Raw genomic sequence first — 17,547 nt, 5'->3', positions numbered from 1 at the left:
AGTGCATCAGCTGGCTTCGATCTTGGTCTAGTTTCTATTGCTGTGACAAAATGTCTGAGACTGGTTACTTTACAAAGGATGAGGAGGTCTTCGGTTTATGGTTCCGGAGGCTGGGCTGCCTGAGAGCGTGGTGCGGGTATCTTGGTAATGCCCTCAATGCACCATTGTGTGGGCAGAGGGCATCACAAGATGATGGCAGAACATGCGTGGTAGCTCAGGATCAGCCTTTTCTTCCTCTTCCATAGCCTCCTCTTTCTCCTTATCTTTCTCTTTTTCTTTTTTTTAAAGATTTATTTTTATTTATTCATTTATTAGAGACAGAGAGAGGGAGAGAGAAAGAGATGATAGAGAAAGAATGGGCATGACAGGGCCTCTAGCTACTGCAAAGGAACTCCAGATGTATGCACCACCATGTGCATCTGGCTTATGTGGGACCTGGAGAATCAAACCCAGGTCCTTGGTCTTCTCAGGCATGTACCTTAACCGCTAAGCCAATTCTCCAGCACTTACCTTGTTTTTCTTTTTCCCACCAGTAAGCAAAAGTTTTACTTAGAAGGGGTGTATACGTGCCAGGAAGCAGAATAGGTACCCTCATAAGGGAGGATTGGCAAGCCTCTCTTTTTCTGATGAAGTCACTAATGCTATGGGGTGTGGGGCTCATGCTCCTGGGTTCACCTAATCCCAATTGCCTTCTAAAGGCCCACCTCTGAGTACCACTAACATATGAATTCAGGGGAGAAGTTTCCAGTACATAAGCAAGCCTTTAGGAGACCCACTCAGACCACAGGTCCACTTGCACAGGTTCGTGGGTTCAACACTTGGCCCTCATCCAGGTGCTGGTGATATTTTGGGAGGTTCCAGAAGCTTTAGGAGGTAGACCTAGTTGGAGGAAGTAGGTCACTGGAGGTGGGACTTTGAAGGTCACAGCTGGTTTCCATTTTCTTCATCACTGTCTGTCTGGGTTTCCTGTTCATCAGGAGGTGAACAGCCACGCCCTCCTCCACACACTCCCACTGCCCTGATATTCTCTCTCGGCACAGAATCCACAGAGTGAGCAACCCTGGAACCAGCCTCTGAAACTGAGCAAAACACTCTTCTCTTTATATTGGTTTGAATTGGTCACAGCCACACCAAAGTAACTGAAACTACCCTTCGAGACTGGGTCTTCACCCAGACTTTAGGGCAAACAACTACAGCTGCTTGATCTTTGACAAAGGTGCCAATAATGCAGACTGGAGAAAAGACAGCATCTTTAACATATTGTGTTGGACAAATTGGATGACCATATGTAGAAAAATGAAATTAGACCCACTCATTTAGCCATGCACAAGAATCAAGTCCAAATTGATTAAAGGCCTCAATATAAGACCTGAAACTCTTCAACTACTGGAAGAAAAAAACAGGAAGCACGCTTCATGATACAGGACTGGGAAAGACTTCCTGAACAGAACCCCAGTAGCCAAGGAAATTAAACAAGCACTCAACCAATGGGATCTCATGAAGCTAAAAAGATTTTGCACAGACAAACATACCATAAGCAGAGCCAGTGGATTACCCACTGAATGGGAGAAAATCTTTGCCAGGTATACCACTGACAGAAGCTTAATATCTAAAATCTACAAAGAACCCCAAAAACTAAACAATAAAAAAATCAAACAATCCACTCCATAAGTGGGACAGAGAGATAAATAGGCGGTTCTCAGAGGAAGAATTACAAATGGCTAACACACACTTAAGAGAATGTTCAACATCTCTATGTATTAGGGAAATGCAAATTAAAACAACCATGAGATTCCACCTTATCCCGGTAAAGAGAGCAAACATTAAAAAATCAAATGACAGCCGGGTGTGGTGGCGCACGCCTTTAATCCTAGCACTCAGGAAGCAGAGGTAGGTGGATCACTGTGAGTTCAAGGCCACCCTGAGAATGCATAGTGAGTTCCAGGTCAGCCTGGACTAGAATGAGACCCTACCTTGAAGAAAAAAAAAAAATCAAATGAAAACAAATGTTGGCGAGGCTGCAGAGAAATAGGAACCCTCATTCACTGTTGGTGGGAATGTAAGCTGGTATAACCACTGTGGAGATCAATTTGGAGACTCCTGTAAAGGATGAATATAGAGTTACCAGAAGACCCTGTTATTCCCTAACTGGGCATTTACTCTAAAGGATCCACATCTCAGCTCAGAGATATTTGCTCAACCAGGTTTATAGCTGCTCAATTCATCATGGCTAAAAACTGGAATCAACTCAGGTGCCCATCATTGGATGAATAGATAACCAAGATATGGTATATCTACATGATGGAATTCTGCTCAGCAGTAAGAAAAAAAAAATGATACATTGAAATTTGTAGAAAAATGTTTGAACTTGGAACATATCATTCTACGTGAACTCACACAATCACAGAAAGACAACCATTGCATGGTCTCACTCATCTGCAGTTCCTAACCTGGATCAGCCTGAGTTGCTGACATAACTGAATAGCATCTTGAGGCTTGGACAATAGGGAGGGTGGGGCTTGGGGTAAGGGAAATGGTGGGGGACACAAAATCTGAACTCAAATTGAACTGGTTCCATAGAATCCTATATCCTGGAAATCAGACTAAAAGGTAGAACCTCCAAGGAAACCTTAGAGGGAGCACCTGAACCAAAGGGACCTGGAGAGAGTGAGATGAAACCTACCCTCAAATTTCTCCTGTTTATCTTTTTTCTCTGGCTTTTTCTTTTTTCTTTTCCCTTGGTGCTGGCCTGTCCCTGTACCAGGATGTGGTCTACATCCACAAAGAGCTGTTGATCAGAGACACCTACTAGATCTCCCAAAACAAGCAACAAAAACTTCTGTCAGAGTACTTGATTATCCACCAGATGTTAATGTTAAGAATCTACTGCTGTTGGCACAGACCATGGAGAGACCTGGTTGGAATCTGGAGGATAGCCAGTCCCCAGGCAATTAGCCCATCAAGTGCTGGAAGGTGCTACATGAGCTACCAGGGGAAAGTGGCCAACATCTGTCCAAGCAACTCAAAGTCTAAGTGACTCAGAAGCAAGCAACCTGACGTGATGCTCACACAAGTGCAATAGTGGCACACAGCCATGGTGGGTAACCAACTGTTCTTAGATTGGCCAACAGATCTGCTCAGTGGAAAGGAAACCATATCTGGAACTGGGAAACAAGTCAGAATCATATGCAGGTAATGATTCTGCTTTCCATTGTCAAGCTCCCACTAACTGTAGACTGTAAGAGTGTCTAAATGCTTTTAATTCTCTCTAACTTAATAATGATTAGCCTGCTTAACTGGTGCTGACTTCACTCTCCATTGGAGAATCTGCTTCTCTTTTTCAGATGAGAACTGGACTTGAGCAGATAAATGACCAGTGCACTCCACCCCCACCCCAGCTGAAAGCACAGAGGAACTGGGAAATGAGCAAGAATGCTGCTCACTCAGTTAAGCTGACATCAGCACAAGGGTGATGGAGACAGTCACTGAGGACACTCATCACCTACCAAACCAGAGATCCAGATGCTCGTAAGAGCCCATCACTGAAGTAGTCTTAAAATGCTCCCAGCATGGCTCAGGGAATTTTGTGGAAGAGAGGGCGGAAAGATTGTTAGAGCCACACATTGGGACATTTTGCACAGAGACATTGCATCTCCCCCATAACTGACTGCTGCCCCCATAATGCATGACCCACAATCCCCATGGAGTTGACCTACATCCCCAAAGAGAAAGGCCTCTTCAGAAAAGGGGCAGAGAGGAGGGAAAGGATGGTACCAACATGTGATGTTTACATACAAAATATGTCCACATCTAATAGTAAGAAAAGAAGAAAAAAGACTGGGTCTTCAAAGTGGAGGGGGGCTGGGTTTTGTAATGTTATGTGTTGTGGTTTTTGCTTAATAACTACCTTGCCACATTTCCCCCTCCTTTCATTGGCTTCTTCTAAAAGTTGGATATTGAGGGCTGGAGAGATGGGTCAGGGGTTAAAGTAATTGCTTGTAAAGCCTGCCAATCTTCAGTACCCACATAAAGTCAGGTACAGAAAGTGGCTCATGAATGTGGAGTTTGTTTGCAGTGGTAAGAGGCTCTGGCACACCCATATTTACTCACTGTATCATCCATTCATTTATCCATGTATATATCCATCTATCAACCTATTTCTATCTTTCAAATAAATGGAATACACACACACACACACACACACACACACACACACACACACACGTAATTGGTTTTTCGAGGTAGGGTCTTGCTCTAGCTCAGGCTGACCTGGAATTCACTCTGTGGTCCCATAGGCACCTCAAACTCCTGCCTCTGTCTCCAGAGTACTGGGATGGAAGGTGTGTACCACTACACCCAGCAAAATACAAATATTTTTAAAAGTTGACTACCAAACACTCCCTTGTACTATATGTGAAGGGAAGAAGGAATGGTATTCCCACTGCCCCTTCAGTTAAAGAGAATACTGGCTGGGTGTGATAGTGCTTGCCTGTAACCGAAGCATTTGAGAGGCTGAGGCAGGATGATTGCAAGTTCCTGGCCAGTCTGGGCTACATAGTGAGACCCTGTCTTTGAAAACCGAGGGCTGCGTGGTATAGTTCAGTGGTAAGGTGCTTGCCCTGTATGCACAAGGCCCTGGGCTATAAATCTACTGAGAGAGAGAGAAAGGGAGTGAACAAATTACCCAAAGAGCCCGCGTACCAAGCCCCTCCTCTGTACCCACTGTCCTGAGTCACAGATGTGATTCCTTTAAACTTGGCTCAGATACACACAGGCATCATTGGGTTTTGTCTGTCTGTGGTCTTTAGATAAGGGATCCACGCTCTAACTGCCACAATGACTTGCTTCTTTTCTTGAACAGTAGGAATCCTTTTGTATCCTGAAGGTTATGATTATTTTACTATGGCATCAGGGAAAAATAAAACTGGCAGGTAAGACCACGATTTCATGCCTATTATTGCTGAGTTAAATCTTGTCTGCAGGATTACGAATTGATTGAAATAAAAATATCAAGTAAATATTGGTGAAGGTGGCAAAAGGATGTAGAAACAAACAAAATCCCAAACTGAAAAACAGTGAAGTTGTAATGTGTGTGATGAAAGTTCGAGACATACTGTTTTTTTTTTTTTTAAATTTCTATTCTTTTATTTATTTGAGAGAGAGAGAGAGAGAGGCAGAGATGGAGAGGGAGAGGCACACACACACATGCAGAATGGGCGTGCCAGGGCCTCCAGCCACTGTAAACAAACTCCAGATGCACATACCACCTTGTGCACCTGGCTTACATGGATCCTGGGGAATCGAACTGAGGTCCTTTGGCTTTGCAGGCAAATGCCCTAACTGCTAAGCCATCAGCACTCCCCTGCCTTTTTTCTTTTTTTAACATAAAAACAGATAAATTTAAATTTGCTCTGTTTTTGGAACAGACCTGCCCTTTATGGCCCCAAGCACTCTGCCACAGCTTTCTAGGGACAAGAAGTGAATAAACCCCCGTTTCCCCTCAGCTTGCTTCACACCACCACCAGGCAACAGGTTGGCTTGGTGGTTCTTGCCTCCCTGCAAGAGCCTGCTCGCCCAGTTGGCTCTCCTCCCAAATTGCCACGCAGCTTGGACTTGCCCTGGCAGCTCAGCGTGGCTCAAGCTGTCTGCTTGGTCTCTGCAGGCCTGTTCCTCAGCTCTTCTGTGCCCGTGCCCTTGGCCACGACGCCTCGCCCTGGCTCTGGGCTGCCATGAAGCCTGTACTGGCGGAGGTTGTCACAACAGCACACCGACCAGAGACCCTGTGTGTCTGCTTGTGCACGGCCGCTGTCTTCCCCAGAGGAATAGTGCCCACTAGTCAATCCCCTGGACAGCAGAGCTGCTCCAACCAAGGTGCCCAGGCCCACCCAACTCACGGCGGGCTGCAGCCCACCCACAGAGTTGCGGAGGACAGACACTGTATAGTTCTTTTTAATCTTTTCTCTTTAATTAGTTGTGTACGCAGTGTGTAAACAGCCATGTTGGTACCATCGTTAGCCTCCTCCTTGTCCTCCCCCCTCCGAAGGGACCCTCCTTGTTGGGGATTGTGGATGGTGCATTGTGGGGGTAGCCATCAGTGATGGGGAAGAGGCAATGTCTCTTTGCATAATGCCCCAACTTGTGGGTCTGACAACCTTTCTGCCCCCTCTTCCATGAAGTTCCCTGAGCCATGCTGTGTTCGTTTTAGCTCTACTCAGTGATGAGGTCCTGGGAGCCTCTGTGTCTCTGAATCTCTGGTTTGGTTGGAGTTGAGTGTTCTCTGTCTATCTCCTTCACCCTTGTGCTGGTACCAGGTTCACCAAGAAAGCAGCACTCTTGCCCATTTCCCCAATTCCTCTTGGTTTCAGCCCTGGTGAGGTGCGATGACTTTTATCTTTTTTAATATTAATATTTTATTTTTATTTATTTGTCAGAGAGAGAGAGAGAGAGAGAAAGAATGGGCTGGTCAGGGTCTCCAGCCACTGCAAATGAACTCCAGATGCATTCGCCCCCTTGTGCACCTGGCTAACTTGAGTTCTGGGGAATTGAACCTGGGTCCTTTGGCTTTGCAGGCAAGTGCCTTAACAGATAAGCCATTTCTCCAGCCCTAATCTTTTCTTTCATATATTATTTATTTATTTGAGAGAGAGAGAGAGAAATAGGCAGAGAGATAGATAGATAGATAGAGAGAGAGAGAGAGAGAGAGGGAGAGGAAGGTTGCGCCAGGGCCTCTAGCCACTGCAAACCAATTCCAGATACATGTGCATCTGGCTTACATGGGTACTGGGGAATTGAACCTGGGTAGTCCAGCTTCACAGGCAAGTGCCTTAAACCACTAAGCCATCTCTCCAGCCCTGTATAGTTCTTTTAAGCCAGTGATGGCTGGAATGGCTTGTTGTACGTCATAGCTTTCTGAGGCACAGATGCACCCGAAGCCCACCTTGCGTTCCACTCAGACCTAGAGCAGGCAGCAGAGCACGTCTGCACTTTCATGAGCATGCACCGTGGTTGGGGCAGCCATCTTGCCCTGCCCAGCCCTGGGAAGAGGAGGTGCTGAGAGTGGACAGAGTCAGAGTCCCGGGAGTAACAGGCAGCTTGCGTACACCATCTCTCCTCATCTGCCTCGCAGAGCTGGGCATGGGGAGACTGGGTGAGATTGTCTTATCCTGGTGTGGTGGTTTGAATAGGATAGACGGCCCCCAGTATATTCAGTTGTTTGTTTGTAGTTTGCTTCTGCAGCCACCTGGCTGGAGACAATGTCACTGGGTGGATCTTTAGGTGTGGTGATGGGTTTCAGATTTCAATCTACAGATATGCAAAGTGTGCCTAGCTGGAGTTCCTGAAGTGTGCTGTGCTGTGTGGCTTTTGGCTTTTAGCTTGTGCTTTTCTCTCTGTGATTGGTTCTGTGAAAGCAGGCCAGCTTTTCTGCCATTATGGAACTTCCCCTGGATCTGTAAGCTTCAATAAATATCCCTTCCTCCATAACTGTGCTTGGTCTAAAAGTTCATCTCAGTGAACCTGAATCTGTCTAATACACCTGGGGATATTGGTGATGTTCCTGCCCTGTCAGAGAACAGGAATCTTCATGTCTATGGGAATCTAAGCCTCTCTTCCATGTCATAGACAGAGATTCTTTCCAACTGTCCTGACACTCCTTGCCAGCTCCTTGAAATCGTCTTTAAAGTAAGTCTTGTTTGCCTGGAGTTGGCTTGTGTCTTGGGCTTGTCTGTGTCACCTCTTCTCATCTATGAGTGTGGGCTTGAGGGCTCTGGCTTTGGATGCAGAATAAGAGTTCTCCAGAGAAAGAGCCCCAGTGGGCTCTCTGCAGACACATGGAAGTAGGCATATCACCAGGGATGTATTGTGGGAAGTGATCAAGCAGTTATTGTCATAGTTGAATCAGAAATGCCCTTCACAGCTGGTGGCACTTTCTTTCTCTCTCTCTTTCCTTCCTTCTTTCTTTCTTTCTTTCTTTCTTTCTTTCTTTCTTTCTTTCTTTCTTTCTTTCTCTCTTTCTCTCTTTCTCTCTTTCTCTCTTTCTTTCTTTCTTTTTTTGAAGGCCCTGGATCCTTTAGGAGGTGGGGCCTGGCTTGTGAAAATAAGTGACTAGGGGTGGGCCTTGGAAGGTTGTCCCTCCTCTCTGGTTCCAGCCGTGGTCTCACCTTCTCCACCACGATGGAGGAGCCTCCTCTACAAGCTCTCATGACTGGGAGCTGTCCCTCTGCCTCCTCCTCATGCTGGACCGGGAGCCTCTGAAACCTTAAGCCCAAATTAATCTTTCCTCCCTGAAGTCATTTCTGCCAAGTATTTGATCATAGCAACACAACCGTAACATATACTTTCAGAGACTGAAAAGTCCACAGTCTGCCACCTCAACCTGGAGAACCAGGAACATCGGTGGCATGATTCAGGGTGAATCAGGACCTCCAGTGCCCAAGGGTACTATGAGAAGGTGGATGTCCCAGCTCCAGAAGGGACAGCAAAGTTGGCCATCCCCTTCCCGGTCTTTAAATTTTTATTTAAATTTTATTTATTTATTTAAGAGAAGGAGAAAGGGGGTGGGGGAGAGAATGAGAATGGGCACACCAGGGCATTGAACCTGAGTCCTCAGGCTTCTCAGGCAAATGCCTTAACCACTAAGCCATATCTCCAGCCCCTTTGAAATATTTTTATTATGTTTATGAGAGAGAGATTGAGAATGGGTGTGCTAGGGTCTTTTGCCACTGCAAATGGGCTCCAGAAACATGTTCCACTCTGTCTATCTGGTTTTACAAGGGTACCAGGGGATTCGCCCTGGGCTTGCAGGCTTTGCAAGCAAGCACCTTTAACCACTGAGCTATTTCCCTAGCCCTCCTCTGGCTTTCTGTTCTATGTGGGTATGATGTTTTTTCTCATCATCACCTTGACTGGATATAGAATACACACCTGTAGGTGAGTCTTTCAGGGAGTTTCAAGAAAAGATTTACCTGAGGATGAAAGGACCACTCTGAGTGTGGATGATGGTATCCTATGGGTTGAGTAAAAAAGGAAAATGTAGGGCTGAAGAGATGGCTCAGCAGCTAAGGCATTTGCTTGCAAAGCCTAAGGACCCTGGTTAAGTTCCCCAGTACCCGTGTAAAGCCAGATGCACAGGGTGGCGCATTTATCTGGAACTCATTTGTTGCAGTGGCTACAGGCCCTCGTGTGCCCATTCTCTCTCTCTCTTACCTGCCTCTTTCTCTCTCTCTCTTCCTCTCAAATAAATAAGTAAATAAATATTTTTAGAAAGGAAAAAGTAGGAAATTAGCTAAGTGTCCGTATTCCCCTTTCTCTGCTTCCTGGTCTGCAAAGCACAAGGACCCAGCCACGAGCTCCGGCCACCCTGAACTGTGTCAATTCTTCCTCATCATGATGCACACCACCCTCTCAAAAACCTGTGCCAAAATACATCCTTCCTCCATTGAGTTGCCTTCTGTTGGATACTGGGTCACAGTGAAGAGCAAAGCCCTTCACGAGGTCCTCAGTGAATGGGACCGTCCTGGTGAGAGTGGGTCTTCTATACTCAGTCCATGGATTCAAAAGCCAACCTATACTGCGTTGAGGAGAGGAGCTTGGCCATTGTTTTGCATTAGGCACCCACACTAGGCTCTGACTTACTGAAAATCAAAGTGGAGCTGCTCACGCTAAATGAAGCTCAGTTGCTTTCTAATTTTGTGCCACATCAGGATAGAACGATTAACAGCTAGAATTTCCAAATACACCAGTTTCCACCAGCACAGCAATGAAATTCTTTCTGCTCTAATTGTTACCAGAATAAGTAAGCTGAAATCAGCTTGTGTTACCTAAACAGCATTTATCCTTCATAGTCAGAAATAAAGCTTCACTAGTTATCTGGGTCTGTCTTAAACCAAGCCAAACTGACATTTAAAATTAACCATTCCAGGCCAGAGATGGCTCCGTCATTAAAACCCTTGCTTGCAATGCCTAACAACCCAGGGTTTGATTCCCCAGTACCCACATAAGCAAGATACACAGGGAGGCGCATGCATCTGGAGTTTGTTTGCAATGGCTAGAGGCCCTGGTGCACCCATATTCATTCGTTCATTCATTCTCTCTCTTTCTCTCTGCTTGCAAATAAATAAAATAAAATTAGCCATCGCACCCACATTCACGGCCTGTGGTTGCTTACAGATTCTTTGACCCTGGCTTTTCCAGTTTCTAAACAAGCACAGGAAACATGAAACTCAGGCGGGTCAGCTTTCTGCTCTTCAGAGAGCTGGCAGGCCATCTTTGCCACATCACAGAAAGAAAGACCACAGAGCAGAGACCCAGGAAGGGCTGGGCCAGCATGGCCAGGCCACTCAGCCCTTGCCTTCCCAGAGCTGACATGCCACCGTGGAGAGATGATGGGCATACAGGGAGCTGACCATTCAGTTCTAGTGAATTAATGAGCGCTAGGGTTATAGGTGTGCATCACCATGCCTGGCTTGAAGTGCACCTTTGTTTTTTGGGGGGAGCAGAGTTTCGAGGTAGGGTCTCATTCTAGCCTATCCTGAACTGGAATTCACTACGTAGTCTCAGGCTGGCCTCAAACCTACAACAATACTCCTACTGCTGCCTCTTAAGTGCTGGGATTAAAGGGGTGCACCACCACACCTGGGGGAGAGGGAGGGAGGGAGGGAGCGTATGGGCACACCAGGATCCCCATCCCCTGCAAACGAACTCCAGGTGCACGTGCCACTTTGTGCATCTGGTTTTGCATGGTACTGGGGAATCGAGCAACAGAGGTTTTTAGGTTTTATGGGCAAGTGCCTTAACCACTGGGCCATCTCTCCAGCCCTGAAATCCATCATTTTATTATTATCATCATCTTTGTAAAGAATCCTGGTGCATTTTATTTATTTATTTATTTGAGAGAGAGAGATATGAGTGAGAATGGACGTGCCAGGGCCTCTAGCCATTGCAATCGAACTCCAGATGCATGCGCCTCCCTGTGCATCTTGCTTATGTGGGACCTGGAGAATCGTACCTGGGTCCTTAGGCTTCGCAGGCATACACCTTAACAGTTAAGCCGTCTCTCCAGCCTTATTATTATCATTGTTTGAGACAGTCTCATGTAGTCCAGGCTGGCCTTATAGTCATTATGCAGCCAAAGATAATCTTGAGTTCCTGATCCTCCTGCCTCTACCTGTAAAGTGCTGGGAGGCATAATGAACAATTTGAGAGTTGAAGTGCCATGAAGAAAATGAAAAAAAAAAAAAAAAAAAGGCAGGGGGAATAGTTGAGTTGGGAAAGCACTTGTCTTCTAAGAATGAGTATCTGAGTTCAATTTCCAGAACCCAGGTAAAAGAGCCAGGTATGATGGTATATTATATACTTAAAAAAACATTTTAGGGCTGGTGAGATGGCTTAGTGGTTAAGCGCTTGCCCGTGAAGCCTAAGGACCCTGGTTCGAGGCTCGATTCCCCAGGAACCACATTAGCCAGATGCACAAGGGGGTGCACGCATCTGGAGTTCATTTGCAGTGGCTGGAGGCCCTGGTGCACCCATTCTCTCTCTCTCTCTCTCTCTCTCCGCCTCTTTCTCTCTCTATCACTCTCAAATAAATAAATAAAAATGAACAAAAGTTAAAAAAAAAACATTTTATTTATTTATTTGAGAGAGAGAGAGGCAGTACACACAGAGAGAATGGGCACACCAGGGCCTCCAGCCACTGCAAACGAACTCCAAATGCATGTACCACCTAGTGTATCTGGTTGAAGTGTGTCCTGGGGAATCAAACCTGGGTCCTTAGGCTTTACAGGCAAGTGCTTTAACCACTAAACCATGTCTTCAGGCCATATTATATACTTTTAATCATAGTGATGGGGAGGCAGAGACAGGCAGACACCTGGGTCTTGCTGGCCAGCCACTATGGCTTAACTGGTAGCTCCAGGCTGCTGAGGAGCCATGTCTCCGGAAGATGGCACCTGAGGAAGGACAGCTCAAGGTTGTCCTCCGGCATGCATGCACACAGACACACAAAGATGCCTATTCTCTCTCTCTCTCTCTCTCTCTGGCTCTTTCTTTCTCTCAAATAAATATTTAAAAAACCTTAAGAGTTGATTTTAAAAAAGAATTGAACAAAATAAGACTGCAAAGGATACTTATTAAATTATTGTATTTATTTAGGGATATATAGAACCAAATGAAGGAAGATGAGTACATCCATGTGGTCTGAGAACCCACGTGGTGGGCCTGGAAAAACAATAGGACAGAAAAGAAAGTACAAAGAACTTCTGCCATGTGAAAGGCAAGAGGAGGTAAAGAGCCCATGTGGAGAGTAAGGGATAGGGGTTTCTCCCCTAGTCCCCTCCCAAATCTGGCTGAGCTAAGAAGATACTCACCAGCAGCTGGAGGTTCATGAGTGGTCAAGCAGCTCAGAGAACTTTCCCTCCCCTCGCTAATGCATTAATTTATTTTTAAAATTTTTTGTTTTCCTTATTATTTGAGAGAGAGAGAAAGAGAGAGAAAAACAGGCAGAGAGAGGAAGAGAGAGAAAGATAGAGTGAGAATGGGTATGCCAAGCATCCAACAGTGAATACAAACTCCAGATGCATGCGCCACCTTGTGCATCTGGCTTATGTGGGTCCTGGGGAATCGAACCTGGGTCCTTTGGCTTTGCAGGTAAGTGCCTTAACTGCTAAGCCATCTCTCCAGTCCGCAAACATATTTATAACCTCATAGTGGTGGGTCCTACCTTCCAGCTGATTGGTCTGGGCTAGGGGCTGTCTCAGGAAGAGAATCTACACCAGTGATTTTACTTTTTCCAGCTAGGTTGCACCTCCTGAATTTTCCACAACCTTCCAGAATTGTGCCACTATCTGGGAACCCACCACTGAATCACAGGAGCCTGTGGGGTTGTGTCTTCAAAACATAACACAAAGGCTGAAGAGATGGCTAAGTGTCTAAGGCGCTTGCCTGAGAAGCCTAAGAAGCCATGTCTGACTCTTTAGGTCCCACATAAGCCAGGAGTTCGATTGCAGTGGCTGCAGGCCTTGATGCTCCAATTCTCTCTCACACACACATTAAAAAAAAACACACACACACCAGAGAAATGACCCCTGGGGGCGGGGGTGGAGGCTGGAGGGCTGCTGCTGGTGTCTTGGAGGCAGGAGGGAGGATTGCAATCGGACTGTGGAGGTGAGGACGGCTGCGTTTGAGTGAGGAAAAGCCAGAAATTCACCTTTACTATTTCCCCACACTGTCCTTGCTTTTTCTTCTTTGATCCAAATGGGAAGAGGGTGGATGTGGGCTTGGGAGCTGGCCAGGAGTGAGGGTTAAGTAGCGTAAGCTCAGGATGTGAATTCTGCAGGCAACTCCCAGCCTACTCCTACGCATAGGGTGACAAAGGACCGGGACCTCTGCCTATTGTCAAGGGCTAGAGGCAGTGAAGACAAGATTAGGTTTATTCCATAAATTTAACGGAAGGCCTTCCAGGAACAGAGGGTGTGCAAAGGACGTGGAGAAGGAAGGGGGCACCATAGTTTTAAAATAAATGGAGGGCTGGAGAGATGGCTTAGCGGTTAAGGTGCTTGCCTGCAAAGCCTAAGGACTCAGGTTCCATTCCCCAGGACCCACGTAAAGCCAGATGCACACGATGGTGCACGCGTTTGGAGTTCATTTCCAGCGACTGGAGGCCGTGGCGCGCCTGTATTCTCTCTCTCAATAAATAAATAAATAAATAACAATAAAATATTTTAAGAAATGGAACAGTGCGGGTAGTTACTCTCGAAAAACCTTTTAAAATGTGCCTTACATAGTAACATGATATTATTAGCACAGTGGCTTAATTTATATAGGGGCAAGCTGATGTGTACAGTAGAGTCCATATGCAAAAACACAGTTGTAAAACTGTATTTCAACTCATTAAAAAAGGCACGGACAAGAGCCGAATTTCGATAAAATTCAAGGGTGCTTATGAAGGAGATCCTCCAGCCAGGAGCAGCGCTGCTGGAGTCAGGGGTCCCATTGGTCCGCAGACCGGTCTCCAGCCAGCAGCAAGCCGCAGCTCAGCTCCGGCCCCGCCCACTGTCGGCCCCGCCCACAGTGGGCGGAGTCAGAGACGCGCTTCCCGGCATGCCCCGGTGGCGTGCGCGGAGAGGGGCGTGGCGTGCGTGGAGGGGGCGTGGCGTGCGTGGGCGGCGCGGAGGAGACGTCGGGGCTGTTGCGGGCGCGGGGCCCGTGTGTAGCCGAGAGGAGCGTGGCTGCGTCGGCGTCGGGCCTGCTGCTCGGAGGCGGCGGCGGCGGCAAGGAGGTCGGCATGCGCGTGTGAGATGCGGCCTCGGGCATTGCGGACCCGAGCGGCGGCCCCCGTGGCGACGACGGCGACGGCGAAGGCGAGCGCGGCCTCGTGGGAGCGCGGCGCCCGGTGCATGAGGCGGAGGAGCGCGCGGGCGCAGGGCAGCCGCCGGCCACGCCGCCTTCATAAACACTGGTTTAGGACTCGTTCGCTTCGCTGAGCCCCCGCCCGCCCGGCATGGAGCCCCCGGCCGAGCCCGAAGGCCCCGGGCACGCGGAAGCGTCGGCCGCCGCGCCGCTGCGCGCCCCGGCCGTGGCCCGGCTCCGCGAGGAGCAGGAAAAGGTAACAGGCCCGCCGCGCCCCCCGCGCTTCCTCCCGCCGCGCGGGCCCGAACGCCGCTCCGGGCACCGGCCCGCCCGCCCCCGGCCCCGACCCCGACCCCGCTCGCGGAAAGCTCAGCCTTTCGGGCCCGCGTGGGGCGGGGAGAAACTTTTGTCACGTGCGTTTGTTGTCTTTTTTTTTTTTTGTCTGGAGCCTTTTGACTTGCAGATGGGGGCGGGATGGAGTTGCGGGGGACGCGCTTTAATTTGTAAGGAAGAGCGAGAATTTGGACGGAAGTGCACTTAGCAGTGCGTGCGCATCTTGTTGTTTGGGGGGTGTGTGTGTGGGGGGGTGTGCACTGCAAATCCAAGTGATTATTCTCCTGCCTTAAGCTTGCTACTTAAAAGATTGCTAAAATGCTTCATTTTTTGGGGGGGGTGTCATTTTTAAAAGCATTTTTTTGTTTATTTTTATTTATTTGCGAGGGGGGGAATGGGCATGCCAGGGCCTCCAGCCACTGCAGAGGAACTCCAGATGCGTGCACCACCTTGTGCGTCTGACTTAGGTGGCTTCTGGGGAATTGAGCCTCGAACCGGGGTCCTTAAGCTTCACAGGCAAGTACTTAACCACTAAGACATCTCTCCAGCCCCGTCATTTTTTTTTTTATACACCTGTGTGATGATGCGTTCCAGTACAGTAGAGCTTCGGTGGCTTACCATTTGATAAGAAAGAATGCCATTTTGTTAAATTTTAATTTCAGAGAAGAGAAGGTTTTGCATTTTCGAATGGGGTTTTATGTAAGGGAGTGATCTTGATTTAAGGAACTGTAGCTTGATTGTTGAATATGAAAAATTTCCATGATGGGGTGGGTAGTGGTTTCAAGTTGATTCTCCTGAAATGTCTTTAAATTCTTTCTTTGATGGGCAACATTTAATTTACTTAAAATCTTTTGTCATATTGGGAGAGAGTATCCTAGATTGTAGAGGATTAGGGAGTTGCGCCAAAAGTAAAGATTTGAGAAGTTCAAACTTTCTGTGAACAGACCTGTGTAAAAATGACGACTTAACACAGTTATACTTAGGATAACATGAGGATTTTTATAGATAACTAATATCCTGCTTTGTTTGGGGTTTCAGTGGGCTTGAGTTTTTTTTTTTTTTTGCATTTTATTTTCCATTTTTCTTTTTATTTATTAGAGAGAGAGAGGTAGATAAATAGATACATAAAGAATGGGCACACTAGGGCTTCTAACCACTGTAAACGAACTCCAAATAGATACATAGAGAATGGGTACACTAGGGCCTCTAACCATTGTAAACGAACTCCAGATGCATGTGCCACCATGTGCATCTGGCTTATGTGGGACCTGGAGAATTGAACCTGGGTACTTAGGCTTCACAGGCAAGTGCCTTAACCGCTAAGCCATCTCTCTAGCCCAGGATTTCCATTTTTCTATAAGACCATATCTTGGCTTTTAACAGTTGAGGTTTTTCAAAGGGGAGGTTTAAAACTTCACCTGGCTTATTGTGCTTGTTAGGAGACATGCATCTTGTTTGCTTATTTATTTATTGTTGTAGGTGAGCTATGTTCTCAGTCCATTTTTTACCTTTTATTTTGACACAGCTCACTAGTTACCTAGGCTGGCCTTGAACTCATTTGGTATTCCAGCCTGGCTTTGAACTATCCAGCTCAAGCCTCCTCTTGATTATCTAGTATTCCTCTAGGTCTGGATTCATCTTCATTGAGAAACGAAGAAGTAAGAAAAAAAAAAACCCAAACACATCAAGCTATTAAAAAAAATCTTTTTAAAATATGTTTATTTGAGAGGAAGAGGCAGAGAGAATGGGTGTGCCAGGGCCTCTAGCCAGAGCAAAGGAACTCCAGATGGTTGTGCCATCGTGTGCATCTGGCTTACATGGGTACTGGGGAATCGAACCTGGGTCCTTTGGCTTCTCAGGCAAGCATCTTAACCGCTAAGCCATCTCTCCAGCCTCACATGAAGCTTTTTTTGTTTTTTAAAAAGAAACTTATTTTTTTGACAGAACAATTTACATTTTTTCTTGTGAAAAAGTGAATGACCCTGTAGAAGATGGTGTTTCTATTGCTTTCAGTCCATAGCAAAATTATTTTTGCTTTTAGAGTGTGAATAATGCTGACCAATATGTTTTCACCCACGTGGCACTTTAAAAAAGAAAATGGTTTTATTCTGGTGTTACTGTAATTAAAATATGGAGGGTACTTGAGTGGCTCTGAACAGCTTGTTGGTTTAGTTAGTGTCCAATTACATTTTAGGAGGGTAACTGTTTTTACAGTTAAATCCAATAGGAGACTGGATATTTTTCCAATGGACACGAACCTGAATACTACATTTTCTTGTGTTTATGTTAATACACATAAAGTAAGAATGTGTATGTGTCTGGGTATGTAAAATGACTCCCAGTTCATGATAAAGTCCCAGGGCAAACAGATATTTACTTAATAGAAGGATCTCACCAGTGGACAGGGCACCCATAAAGCCTCAACAGAACGTGCCAGGCAAACAGCTATATGCTGTTAGAGGTTTGTGCAGAAAGCTTTGCCTGGTAAATAAATAGTGAGTTGGAAAGTTTTGTGAGGTACTTAATTTAGGCTTTAAAAGTCAACCTAGTTTTTAGTATGAGAGCATGTGACATTCTGAATGTGAAGGGAAAAAAACATAGTCACTTGGCATTAGTGGGTACCTAGTATCAAATACAGAAGTGAGATAGGCTTTAACTTTTTTAAAAAATTTTTTATTTATTTATTTGAGAGCAACAGACACAGAGAGAAAGACAGAGGGAGAGAGAGAATGGGCGCGCCAGGGCTTCCAGCCTCTGCAAATGAACTCCAGACACGTGCGCCCCCTTGTGCATCTGGCTAACGTGGGACCTGGGGAACCGAGCCTTGAACCGGGGTCCTTAGGCTTCACAGGCAAGCGCTTAACCACTAAG

The 17,547-nt window shown here is 46.5% G+C and overlaps 1 protein-coding gene across 1 annotated transcript in view; it reads left to right on the top strand.

Moving 5' to 3' along the window:
* The first annotated feature begins 14,458 nt into the window (after positions 1-14,458).
* Positions 14,459-17,547, top strand: part of Uri1 (URI1 prefoldin like chaperone) — a 73,516-nt gene continuing 70,427 nt past the window's right edge. Inside the window, exon 1 of the mRNA XM_045155439.1 lies at positions 14,459-14,599. Coding sequence (XP_045011374.1) covers positions 14,495-14,599 — 105 coding nt within the window. The 5' untranslated portion in view covers positions 14,459-14,494. The remainder of the gene's footprint in view (positions 14,600-17,547) is intronic.

The sequence above is a fragment of the Jaculus jaculus genome, chromosome 7, assembly GCF_020740685.1.
Source record: "Jaculus jaculus isolate mJacJac1 chromosome 7, mJacJac1.mat.Y.cur, whole genome shotgun sequence".
In the NCBI taxonomy this organism is placed as follows: Eukaryota; Metazoa; Chordata; class Mammalia; order Rodentia; family Dipodidae; genus Jaculus; species Jaculus jaculus.
This window is presented reverse-complemented; position numbering and strand designations above follow the sequence as displayed.